The sequence below is a fragment of the Athene cunicularia genome (assembly GCF_003259725.1).
Source record: "Athene cunicularia isolate RWA chromosome 4 unlocalized genomic scaffold, athCun1 chr4_part1, whole genome shotgun sequence".
Lineage (NCBI taxonomy): Eukaryota > Metazoa > Chordata > Aves > Strigiformes > Strigidae > Athene > Athene cunicularia.
In genome coordinates, this window is record NW_020799098.1 from 35,520,953 (window position 1) to 35,534,569 (window position 13,617).

Sequence of the window (13,617 nt, forward strand, 5' to 3'; positions counted from 1 at the left end):
GAAGACAAAGTTGACATAACTGGATGAAACTACATCATTTCTTCTTCTTCTACATACAATTTGCCAAGCACCTGAGACACTATTCTCTCCATTGTGAAACAAAGCTTCTAAAAAAACAACAGAAACCCCACCTGGTATGAATAAATGTCCATTTATTACGTTAGGGCTGGAAAAAGACAAGGAAAACCCAACCTATTAAAGTCTTCCATCATAATAAACGAGACTTATTTGGTTACTGTGCCTTCTAACAATGACTGATGAAGTGGCACTGGTCTGGGTGACAGGAGAGGTACAGGAGGGGAGGGAGCTGCGGTCTGATTCAGCCAGCCACTTTGGAGTGTCCCATCCTATCAGCTGAGTGATAGATGCACAGCTTTAAACCTAATACAAAAATATTAACACTTTTGGACATTAGTCATCACTGTTATATCTCTACAATATAATCCTTTATACTGTACAGCTATAACATAAAAGGTGCAATTCCTTTTTCTTTAAAAAAATCACACACAGCACATGTTTTTATGATTTTATTTTTAAGTATAAACTTTTTTAAACACTTTACATAAATTAACTCCTCTGAGACTAATATTTGATGTACAGTAAATTGTAATTCATATAAAAATCCATAAACAACTTGTCTCACATAATTTACAAAAAAATCAGGGTTTCCTTTGCTTATCTGCAACAAGGATTCTACTTGCCATTTCCCCCCCAAGGCAAACCATGTTAGCATTGTAAAATCCATTATTAAATTCCCATGGTAGCATTGTCACTTGTGCCAATGTCCTTTTAGAAAGCAGCACAGTTTAAAGCAGTTGGGTTGTCTATAAACTGTAATTTTTGCCCCACGTTTTAAAATTAACAGATACATACCACATCCTATGCAGTGAGAAAGAGAGAGAAAAGGAGAGAGAGAAAGAGAGAGACTACTTTTCGTAAGCAAAGGTCAACAATTCAGTAATATTTGGAAACACTGTATGGGTCTGTATCTTAATTAAATACAGTGCCTCAAAGGAACAGACAGCCTGTTGCAAAATCTGTAGGCCTTTTTCCTTTTCTTTTTTTTTTTTAATACTTTTCAGTCCAACTTGAGTGCAGCGATATGCATATGTAAACATACTCTTTAAAGCAGATCACCTTTAAGGTCATTGAGAAAAAAAAAAGTTTTGTCATTAGCAGTATCATTCTTCAGGAAGGCGCTCTTTTCATTACAGAGTCTGTTCGGATTGTGCTACAGAAAAAATCTGAGCAAAGATGTAAGCTTAGGCTCAAGTAGTAATGCAGCAAAACAGTTTGGTCTCCTTTTTAGAAGACACTGGTACACAGTCTCTTTGGCAGCCTGAGCTAAGCCAGTGTGTTACCTCTTTCCTATCTCACTTTGTCTGAGGAACTGTATATTATTAGCGCTGTCTGCTAATTCTGGATATTGCTCCACAGAGAGTACATAGTACCCATCGTATCCTTGTACCTTTCCAGCACTTAGCAACTGCCTCTTTTCTCCTTCTGTCCACAACCTGGCGCCTTCCTCTCCATCCCTTACTCTCTGTTGTTCTCTGGCCCAGGCACTGGAAAGAGCTCTTTGCCTGGCTTGCTCCAGTATTCGGGCCTTTTCCTCATCAAGTGTCATGCCATAGCGGACGTGAAGCGCTAAAGCACCGTACTGCATTTCAACATCAGCAAACCTACGAGTCCTGCCATTTACCACAGTGGTGGACTGGGAAACAGTGACGTTGATGCCATTCTCCAGGGCCTTCCGCCCACTTGTCAGCCTCAGTGTCCCAAGGTCACTCTCAGGGGAGGTGGTCTTGATAAAATAGTGCGTGTCCTTTCCCTCAATAGTGAAATGCAAGTTTTCTAGGTAGTAGGCATTGTTCAGAACTGCTGCCACTTTTATGCAGTCCTCATTCGCAATGTTGAGCACATTTGTTTGTACTTTGCCTTGATTGACAGCGAGCATCACCCCCTTCCCAATCAGAGACTTCACCGTAGCAAACCACAGCCATGACTTCTCTCCACTGGATTTCCGTCTGCTGACCTGCACTTCTGCCATCTTTCCCAGGGAAAGGAAAGCCTTTGCTTGTCTCACCACTTGTTGTTGCACTCCAGAAATTGGCTGTAAACAAGAACAGACAGAAGTTTTACCAGCCATCTGTAGCCCTCTAGATGCCAAACAGCCAGGCTTTCTTGGTGTGCTGCCCATGGACGACAACAGGATATGCCACAACTGACAGTGCCAAGGAGTTAATTAAATCTACATACTGCTTGTTCTGCTGAGTTACAAGACTATTTTGTTTGATAACGTTCAGTGTTTTTTCTCTTTGTCTCCTTGAGAACCTGCACAAAACCAAGATTTAACTTCTGAGGCTACTTACTGGGCTGCACAGGACAGACCTTTGCAATACTAATACTTAACATGGTGACAGCAGTCTTATTACGGCATCATCTCATCCTCTGAGCTTGTTCAGCTGTGATTCCTGTCTACCATAAGTCCATCCAAATTCAGGAGATTTTTGCAGGTTACACAGCTGTGCTCTAGAATTGGAACAAGCCCTTCTTTACGCTAAGTCAGGAGATAGAGACTCTCAGGTAGCTGCAATCTGAGACCAAATTGCAGGGAGGCTCTCATAACCCCTCAAGCTGCTAAAGGAAGCAAGGGAATCGAACTGTAACGATAGTCTCTCTTTAGAGTAAAAAGAGAAGAAAGCAAATGGTACAGTGAGATGGAATACTGGGGACGGATACCCCTTCTTGCAAATACTTGCAGAAACTGATAAAAAGAGCTGTGGGAAAAGGGTGTGGCCAACTCAGCTGCAAGAGCTTCCATTTCACTCCAAGTACCAGCATGCTGCCTAAAAGACATGAGCAGCTTCTCCCCACAAAACTTCAGACAGGTGCAATCCTGAATACAGCAGAGTGCTTTGCTGACAACTACCAAAGACAAGGGGCAATGAATGAACCAACGGGCAAGTCTAAAATACGCTTGCTTGGTATTCCATATTTTAATGTATCTGGGGTGTTCTTGTGAAAAGTTGTGTGTAAAAAGGGAGGGAAATAAGAGATGTAATTGTGAGGTGGAAGAGCATAAGATGGAAAAGCTAGGATAGGAGAAGCTGTTAAAGAAGTTTACTTTGACTGTTAAGAGCTATACGTAGCCCAGTATGCCAGATGCACTCTTGGTAAAGAGAGAGGGTAGCTGCAGAATGGGACCTGCCAGCATAACTACTGTGCTTAGCCAGAACAGCTAGAAGAGCAGGAGCAGCTAGCAGGAATGGTTAGCTTAGCAGGGCAGCAACTGTGGTTGAGATGAGACCTTACAACTGTGCAGAATAGGCACATCTTAGCTGTCTAACCCTGGGTCTTAAGCTACAAGCTGTGAATGAGCTAGTATTGATGGAGGTGGGGAGCAGACAGCTGCCCTAGCTGTTGTCTCAGTAGGAAATAGAGAAAAGATTTAGATAGGTTTGGCCACGTTTTTGAAAAGGTGTACTTAATTTCTGTAGATGATCCAGTTTATCTTTCAACTGACCCCTTCTCCCTTCAGTAAAATACTGCTTAACCCATGTGTTTCACTGCTGAAAAATGAGGCAAAAACCTGTTTAGTTTTCCCAAATTTCTGGGTGGGAGACCAAGCAGGAGACATTAATAGACTCCTACATCCTTAATTTAGCCTTGCTTCTAATCAAAGCCAGCAAAGGGCTTGCAAAGGCTTCTCTGTTCTGCCACGAGGGCAGGTTTCTGGAGGGGACAGTTCCTCAGGGAATTATGAATTGACTTGGATTCTCAACTTTTCTTGAATGTGGCAGATTCCAGCCTGCACTTACTAACAAGTATGGATTTCAGCTGTTGTAAATCCTGTGTGAAAGCCATTGAGCACAAAATATATTCCAGACAGCACACTCATCAGTGAGATGCTATAGCAACTTCATAATGACAAAGTTTGTTTATTTTTTAATATGTAACCTCAGAGCTCTGAAGCAAAACCTCAGAGCTGGATAAAGCTCACTCCAGAATGTTTCAAAATACTAAGTGGTTTGTGTGTTTACTTCTGGCTCCTGGTTGCATTTGCTTGTTCAACAGTGAATATCATAGTCACAGCTTCTTCCTACCTCAGAATTTTGATTGTTTTCCTCCCACTTCTTTCTCTCTCTGTCACGTCACATGCCCCTGGCACTCCTCACATTGTTGAGCTCTTTCACATTGTTGAGCTCTTTCCTGAAGACTTCTGACAACTAGCTGTCTGCTCTCTTCTCTTTGACCAGACTGTTTCTCTTCTTGATGCACCTTTGCTGGTGTTAGTGGATAACTGCATTCTTTAGCATTTGAGCTCAAATAAACAGCCTTTGATAGTTCTTCACAGCCATGCCTGATGACAGATCTCTTATCTCCTGATACAACCACCTTGCCTGGAGTACTTGCAGTGCTCCTCCTTCACTGCTTCTACTGCTCATGAGAGACACTATTCTCATGCTGTGCTCTAAGGTCTTTCCCTGCTACTCAATCCCTGGCTATTAAAAATATATGTATATATTTAGTGGGTCACTTCATGCATGCAAAATTAGCTTCCATATGCTCCCTTCTGCTGGGCCATGCTTCTAATGATTTTTTGGTCTTAATTAGGTTGTAAGACTCTTCAAGATCATATTATCTTTTAATCTTGTAAAGTTCTCTATCACGATCCTTGTAAAAAGAGATCTGGTTTTGACTGCTCACAATGGGATTGTCTGTTTTACTGTCTCTTAACACTTCCTTCGTAACTGAGAACTGTAGGATTTTTGAGAGCATAGGTCTTTGATTTCTGAATAAATTTGATTCGTAAATATAATTTTCTTAAATAGCAGATTTAGATTTTAACTTCCACATTTGTTTCTTCCATAATTTAAAACTGTAGCAGGTTTTCAGGACTGAAGTTCTTTTTTTCCTCCCAAAGAACTTTTTAAGCACCTGGAGTTTTGGTTTTATGTAATGTAATGGGTTTTACCTCAGGTAATTTAATTTTCAATATTTTATCTTTACATATAAAACATGGTTAATATTAAAGAGAAGTAAAATTATAGTGGTGCGTGGTATGCATAATTTATATCACCCATTCTTCTGTTTATTTCAGTCTATTTTTTACTACAGTGTTCAGTTTCTGCCTTCAGGCATAGTATTCATACAAATTTCTCCAGTTTCTGCTACCAAACTTAGATATCTTTAAAAGGTCTTAAAACTTCTTTTCATTGATTATTGTCTTTCTGAAGTTTTATTATTGCTGAAAGCAAACAAAAGCTTATTTAAAATGGTACCTAACTTAGCAAATCTGTGAGAAAAAACACCATCTGTAATTTCTTAAATTCTTCTGAAAGTAGATAAAAATGAGAGGTTTGAAAAGCACTGTTCTGATTTAACTTAGCAAGTAACCCTGTCAGGACTATCAGTGTCTAATAAGATCTTAATAGAGGGAACATTCTGTCTTGTTCCATTTGTATGTTTAGTTTTGTTTCTTACTGGTATGTCCTCCCATTGCTGGCTCTTCACAAGTTCGTAAGAAGGTTCTGTTAAATCAAATTTCGGAACAGGGAAACCAGGAATGGCATTGTGCAGATGGAAGCCAAATGTCACCAGCCAGCTGTTAACATCTAAAAGAGAATTATTAAAAAAAATAATATTAGAATTGTTCTGTATTTTGCAGTCAATTTTTGCATGAAATTGCTTTTGGCATGGTTGATTTCCTTCTGTAATGTGAAAATTATTCAACAGTCCTCATTTTGGTATATGTGGTTTAGATTTGTGCTACAGCTAGAATAGCAAGCTTATACAGAAAACTTGAAGTTCTAAACTTACAAGAAAACATCTATTCCACGTCAGAGCTGCACTGTGCTCATTTGAAAGGTATTGCAGGTTTCAGCGATTCTGGAGGCCTCAGTGATGTCCAGAACAACTACAAGAACACAATTAATGTGAGATCTCCTTCTAATATAGCTTAAACTAATTGGGATTTCATGGTCAGGCTGAACATGCTTTATGTTGCATCTTCATCATCAATACTTTAAAACCTAGTAAAAAAGATAAAGTACTGCAGAGCACATCCTGTCCTTTTGTCCTTTTGTTATGTATGTGTTCCTCTAATGTTTTCACACTAGCCCTGAAATAATACCTATATGGTCAATTACCTTTTAAATGATTTGGCCAATATTTTATGTTGATTCAAGAGAAATCTCGCCCTCTTCAAGATGAAGTTGGGCCAATTAAATTAAAAGCTAATGAAATGTATTACAGTTGCATCAGTAAGCAGACAGGATATGAAATTAGCATTAGATAACATTATTTATGATACATTTTGTGTTCTCTTAAGAATAAATAAATTAGGGATGCCAATAATTAATTAGTTAACAATTGTTGGGCAAGAATGGGTGCTCTGCCTTGTTTCTGAATAACCTATCTTTCAAAAATACTAAGCAGAAGTTGGCAGAATGCTCCTTACCAAGTCTAATAGTTTTCATTTAAGAAAACCCCATGTAAGTGGAAGAAGGAACCAAATTTTTCCAAATGTTAGAAGAATAAAAAAATATTTACCTTAAAGTAATTTCTAACCTTTCCAGATATGTCTCATGAGGCTCTGCATCTAAAACTGCCAGTCAACCAAATTACTAATTATAATGATAACCTTATATGAGCAGCATGTGTCTATGTGTTCCATACATCAAAGGTGTTAAGAAAAGAACTAAAACTGTATTTTGAAGGCAATTTTTGAACCAAGTGCATAATTTTCAATGCCACAAAGAATCTGATTGCAACTGCATTCCCTACAGCACATGCTGCTAAAAAAGGACAGATTCAAAGGTCTGTTATTACCTTTGCTCCCAGGCAGCCTGTTAGCAACCCTGTTAACAGCTGCTGTTTGTTAAATTAATGCAAACCCACTTGATTCCCAGGATGCTCTTCTGAGTGGTAGTCTTGCAACTTGTAAGTAAGTGGGGCTGAGCCCCTCCTGTTGTTTGGCACTGTCTGTGTAAAATATTCTGTATTATTTACATCTATTCAAATATGAAAATTCAAATGTATCTGAGCCATGCATTTTTTCAGAAACTTCTGGTGACATGCAATCAGCTTTTTTTTTGTATGTAGAACTATGGAAGACACTACACATCACTAACTCGACCCACAAAAAGCATATAGGTTCCCTAATAACTCAGCTATACAAGAGGTGGCACATTAGCAGCTTTTTGTTACCAAAAGAGAAGTTCATACTCCTATATCCTACTCCTTCCCTGCTCCTGGCTGTGTAGTCATTACTTTGTGCTGGCCCTGGAGCTTACTGGTCTTCTCTTTCTTAGCCCATTTACATTAGTAGTGCAAAACCTACCCTGGCAAATATCAACCAACTTTTAGTGAATATTTTCTGCCATGTTAATGAGTTAAAATGGTCATAGAAAGACCCCTCCATGCCCTTGCTACTTTACAGTCTTACTCCCTCTTGTCTTTGGTCTTTTTGTTCCATGAATATGCACTTTTTACTGCTCAGTAGCCCAGAGCCATGAAGAAGCCTGACTATTCCACATGTAAGAAGAATTCTCATAAAGGGTCTTGAGGAGTTCTTACTCCGCTACTTGCTCAAGGAGTCAATTTTTTTCACTATAAGAGCACTGGGTAATGTGTAACAATATTGGAAGGAGAACCTAGGGCTCCTCCTTCCTCTCTCAACATCTGTAGCTGAGGCACCTTGTGCTATAGTTCAGTCAGTGGGAGAGGAAGAGATGTATTCCTCTGGTACTCCAAAATGGATTTTGGAAAACCTGATCCCTCTGTATACTGAGATGCTTTGAATTATGTTTTTGGGTCATCTAATATTAAAGCACGTAGGGCACAAGGTTTATGTTTAGTTACCTGAACCTGAAAGCTAATAATGGCCTGTAGATCTTAATCTCTTACACAGGTACCTAAATCGATGTCTAAAGCTACATAAGATATTTTCAAGATCTCCCATTTTCTGTTTCACTATTCCTGATAAATGTGTTTGCTGTAATTATTCTAATTGTTAAGTGCTTAATGCTTCCTCATAAAGAACTTTTCCAAATAGGACATCTTTAGGTACTTCACCAAAATTGTGAATTCCAGTCTAAATTGGATGTCTGCAGTTCCAGCACCCCTAAGCTAAAATAATTTTGTTGATCTGACTCTAAATGCCTGGTACTTTTCTGAACAATTATCGCCCCTGACAATTTGTTTACTAAGCTTCCCCAGACAATATCCTCAGCCTGTAACCCAGATAATCAGATACCAGATTATGAGAACACAGAAAGGTAAATTTTTGAGCAAGTGTGAGACAGTCCTGCAGTTAAGTAACCTTCTTTTACCTGTGATATAGTCCTTCACATCATGTATTTTACTGGCTGGGTTGTTATTTCTAAACATGTACAAATTAAAAGGAGCTGGATCCTTCCCAATTCTCTTCCAGATTTCAATATCAGGAGTTGTCCACCGGCCTGCCAGTATGTCATAATCTCTTTCTCCAAAGTGGACAAGCTTGGTCAGTGGGTCATATAAGCCTCCATGGAATCCGATTACCAGCTGGAAGTCAAGATTAGAGTCGAAATAGATCTCTCCATAAGCAGTGTATTGAATCTGTTTAAGCATGAGACCATTGCTACTGAAAACAGCCAGTGGTGTCCCCGTATTGTCTGATGCAATGTAAAACTCATCTCCACTGCTAATTTCCATGGCAAAAAGGTGTCCTTGGAGATCGTAGTAAAGAGATGTGATTTCAGAACTTGAGTGGTTATATACATGAGTTATCCTGGTTGGGTAAGTAAGGTCTGCGTAAAAAAACTGGAGGTGCTGTCCAAGACTAGTTTTACTGGAAACTCGTCGTCCAAGTCCATCATAACGGTAAATCACTGTCCACCCACTGCCTTTGCTATAAACTCGAGTAAGAAGGCCCTTTGAACTGTATTCAAAGATTTCAGTACCCCTCTGCCGTAGAAATCCGTCTTCATCTAAGCGGTACTGAACATCGCCTAGTCGAGTTATTCTGTCTCTCAGGTCATAGCGAAGTGGCGTCAAACGGGCACTGCTACTGGGGTTGAGCAAGTGGAGGTTGCCATTCAGGTCATAGTTGTATCGCCACATTATTTTCTCATTCAGATAAACTGTCTGGAGCTGACCATCTACATCATATTCATAAGCATATTTTGTGGTGTTGGCAAATGGCCCAATCTTAATTTCTCTTTTTGTCACTCGTCCCATGTTATCATACTGAATTGTAATCCAATACATTAATGACCGAAATATTTCATACTGAATTTCCTTGATGCGGCCATGTGCATCAAAGTGTTTTGTGTAGGTCATTACAGCTGTTGAAATGATCTGGTTAATATCATAATATATAACTCCAAATTTTCCAAACTGTTCAACTTTGCCAGAGATATCATCAAACTGGTAGAGATCAATAGGCAATGGGGTTTCATTGATGACACCTTGCATGCTAGTCACTCTGAAGCTATTGTCATAGCTGTAGTCAAATCGGGCATTTACCATTCCGTCTTCGCTAAAGCGAAAAATCTGTCTGTCAATCAGTGGACCAATTTGCCTGTATCTAATGGTGCAGATAAAACCATCGCTTTGGAGGTTTACCGTTTTCAGGACTCCTGCTGTCTCATCATAAGTAAAACTAACTCTTGTACTATCATACAAAATTTCTGAAAGCTTCGTCTGCCGTCTGTACTTGAATAATACTCTTCGGCTTGTCCCCAGGAAAGCAGTTTGAAGGAGCTGCCCTTCTTCATTGTAGTCCATTATAACAGAAGCATTACTTTCTGGGGGATTGTATATATTCCGGTAATAGCCAATGGAGCGGATAGTCTGCATGGTATGACGAGCAACACTGGGCATGGTGACAGCAGAAAGTCGATCCAACAAATCATATTCGAAGATATACTGTCGTTGGCTATGAAGCAGAAGAACCATTGACTGAAAATTAAGAACAGATTTTTACCATGTGACAAATGGTGGAGTACCCCCCCCAATATACCGATACTATTTCTTCACAAAAATGTGACATTCCCACTTGAGAAAATTATCTCCTCTTTAATTGAGTTATCCTTGACCTTACATGTTGTTAACATCTCCCTGCCTAATTTACTTGGATGCTTAATTGTAAGGGGTTCTGTAATTAGTAGTTCCACATTCATAATTTGCTACTTGTTATGACTGTATCACTCTTTTATCAAGCACTCACAGCTAAACAGCAGATTGTCAATGGATTCAGATAAGTCATGTTTAATATGGAAAGAAGTAAAACTGTCTTAGAGCCATTAACTCACGGGGAGAACAACATATGGGAGATACAATTTCTTCCCTACAATTAGAGATGATTTTGAAGAATTTGAATAGCCTGAGATCTGTGAATACTGTGTTCTTGTTCTGTAAGCTTTTCAGACATAGGCAAAAGAATGGTTTGATTATTTATATCAAAAGGAGCTACTTGGAATTATTCTGACATTTTTCTGATGTGTGGCCATTGTGTATCATAGGTCTTGATTAAATTATGTCTGCAATGACTAGTAAACAGTATTTGCTGAGCCACAGCTTCAACAGAAATACATTTAAACCCCAGAAAGAAATGGCTTCTCTTTTTGCATAGCAGGCATGTAATCTCACAAGGGTGATTTTCACAGATATTTCTAGAGGGAGAGCTATCATTCAGCAATCATTTTACATAATGAAGATTCCTAATTTTTTGCCTACCGTTTATTTTGATGCCACAACATATAGCAAGTACAAATTGATAGCTGTAACTATTTAGAAACAAGAGCTTTTCTTGGTAGTGAAAAAAAACAACAGTGAAGAATATACAAATTCTTTTCAACTGAATTACATTGCAGAGATCTAGTCCTGTACCTTATTTTAAGTGTTAAGATAAAAGGTAAATACAGATGCTTCTTGTTAGTCAGTGGCCTTAATAATTTAAAAACACATTAATTCCTAGCAATTAGCTACAGTGTGATTACATATCTACTGTATAAAACATTCCCCTAGGAATCTCATGTTGATACTTAGAATAATTGAAATGTGCTTCTACAACCTGTTTTTGCTTTGTATGTAGCAGTCAGACGCTGTAGAATTTCAGCACATTCCAATCATTTTGTAAAACCTGAGTGTTCTTTACCTTTTCCAAATATGTGTAACTCCAAGTTTTCCCATCAGCAAACACTCTAGACACTATTCTTCCCTGTCCATCATACTCTATTTTTTCACTAGTCGTTCCTCGCTGTATGCTGCCTATTTGACCTGCGGATGAATAGGTAACATTGACAGCCATCAGCTTGCTGCTTGGTAGCCACAGAGTGGGGTGCCCTGATGTGTCGTAGGCAATCCTCAGAAGAAATTTACGGTGGTCATCGTAGATCTTTTCTGTCTTTGTGGTTCGATCAAAGTCAACTGAAAGGAGGTTTCTGCCATTAACCTTTTTAAAGCAAACAAAATGACACAATCAATCATACCGTTCAAACCCTAGCCACCTATTATTTCCACAAAGCTAGCTATTCTTTAAATACCATTTACAGTGATTGATTTGCTCTGTGCGTAAATTATTTTAGCAACTTCTTGATATAAATGTAAGGCACTATATTAGCATCTCCTTTAGAAGGTCTCATTATATGAAGAGATGGCCCATATTTTGTTGCAATGTGTTCTTTCTTGATGCTTGGTTAACTGTTAAGAAAATATTGAAAGATATGCACTAAAAACATCTGTAATAAATGGGTCCATTTCAGCAAACTACTTCTTTTGTAGTCAGTCCGACGTATATCTAGCAAATTAGTATCAAAACTTATTCTCAGGAACTGCTTGTCCAGCTCATAACAATCACACTAAGAAATGAATCTTAACCCTCCACAGCAAGTATTTTTCAAATACAAACAGTAAATACAAAATTAAGATCTTCAAAAGCATGTTAAATCTTCAAATTAAGATTAAACAGTTTTTAGAACACAGGCTTTCCCCTTCTGGGTGGAATGGAAGTTTAATTCAGAATACCATCCACTGTTGTAACGTATTTCTGAGGCTGAAATCCTTAGGAGAGGATTACGTCTTTTGCCTAGCTAACTGACCACTTAAAGCCATAAATGACTGGAAGACTGCTGAACCACTGAAAAACCTTTATAAATGCTTTGAAGGTTATAACTATTTTGACTTGAAATTAAAGCTTAGCTGAGATACGTTTATGTTGAAAACTATTATTTATATATGTAAACTACAGTGGTTGATAGTGATTTTCTATTTAAGACTTTTACATTTAAATATCCCCCACCCTTTAGTGTCCTAAATACACTATCTTTCAGTTTCATTGAATCAGCTCTCATCTTTGTATTTATGAAAGGAAAATATCTGGTTTTCTTTTCCCACATTGGTATCTTTGTACTTCTCTGTTCCCCTCTGCATTGAACTGTTTTTAGTGGTCTCAAACAGGCTCCCAGGATTTCTTTGTTCATCTGTAAACTATTTATCAGCTGTGCCTTTTAAAATTATTCCAGCTGGGTGTGAAACACCGATAACTAAGATTTTTCAACATTGTATTTGCTTACATATGGGAAGTAGGGAACAAATGGATGTATAGCTATGAGTATTAAGATTTTTTTAAAAATTCCTTTTGAAGTACTTGATGCATACATTACAAAGAGGTGAAGAAAGATGGCTAAATAAAATTCAGAAAAGAACAAGAGAATAGATATCCTGACCAAAGTAATGACTGGAGGATTTTTGCATTTTTCAGTGCTGCGTGTTCAAAAATCCATATATCATGGATGTTGGTACTTACACCTCGAGGCTGATAAGCTTCTAAAAGATCAATATAAATTAGATCCTTTATTATTGGCATAAAAGGTATTAAAGTGTTAGTGATGGGTCATAGGCATATACGAAAAAAAATTCTACAAATGCTCAGTTTTGCTTATATCTGCCTAACTGCATTACCTTTCTCTTTTTTTAATATGAAATCACTGACATGAGAACAATCTGCACTATCAATTTCAGGACAAAAATATTATTTTCATTTAAATCTAAATAAGGAACACAAAGTCTAGAAGATGCAAAATAAGCACTTTTATTTAATGAGACATCAAATGTTATTTAAATATTTTTTTAAGAATTAATTCTACAAGAATGATTCTGGAAGTAAGTTAAACTTAACTATGAAGCATCCCCATTCACTTACTTTTGTATTTTTAAAAATTTCTTAATTTTCAAGTAGTTTTTGTTCAACTTTTCCAACATCTAATATTTCCTAATTTGCCTAAATTCACTCTTAAATCTTGTTTATCTCTGGCTTTTATTTCTGAACTTCTCCCACACATGCCTTCACTCATCTCTGCATCTCCCTGCCTGTTTTGTTTCTCTGATTTTTTTCTTCCTTCCTTTCTCTCCATCTTCCCTTCCTTATTTTACATTTAATTATGATTTTTATTATTTTTCTTGTCACTGAAGTGAGAATGGGCACTTCTGATTTCTGAACTGGCAGAGAAGGAAGGGTGGTTTTATGATTAAGGCAGATTTCCAAGCCATCATGGTTAATTTCTTGGCTAAGCACATCCTTCCGGTGTAAATTGCAGCAAAGTACTTAATCTGGCTGTCTCACTACCT

The 13,617-nt window shown here is 38.0% G+C and overlaps 1 protein-coding gene across 1 annotated transcript in view; it reads right to left on the bottom strand.

Annotated features, from left to right (window-relative positions):
• Positions 1-514: 514 nt before the first annotated feature.
• The window catches only part of TENM3 (teneurin transmembrane protein 3), an 829,296-nt gene continuing 816,193 nt past the window's right edge, over positions 515-13,617 (bottom strand). Inside the window, 4 exon segments of the mRNA XM_026846573.1 lie at positions 515-2,113; positions 5,488-5,618; positions 8,337-9,948; positions 11,147-11,443. Of these exon segments, the coding sequence (XP_026702374.1) occupies positions 1,358-2,113; positions 5,488-5,618; positions 8,337-9,948; positions 11,147-11,443 (2,796 nt within the window). The 3' untranslated portion in view covers positions 515-1,357.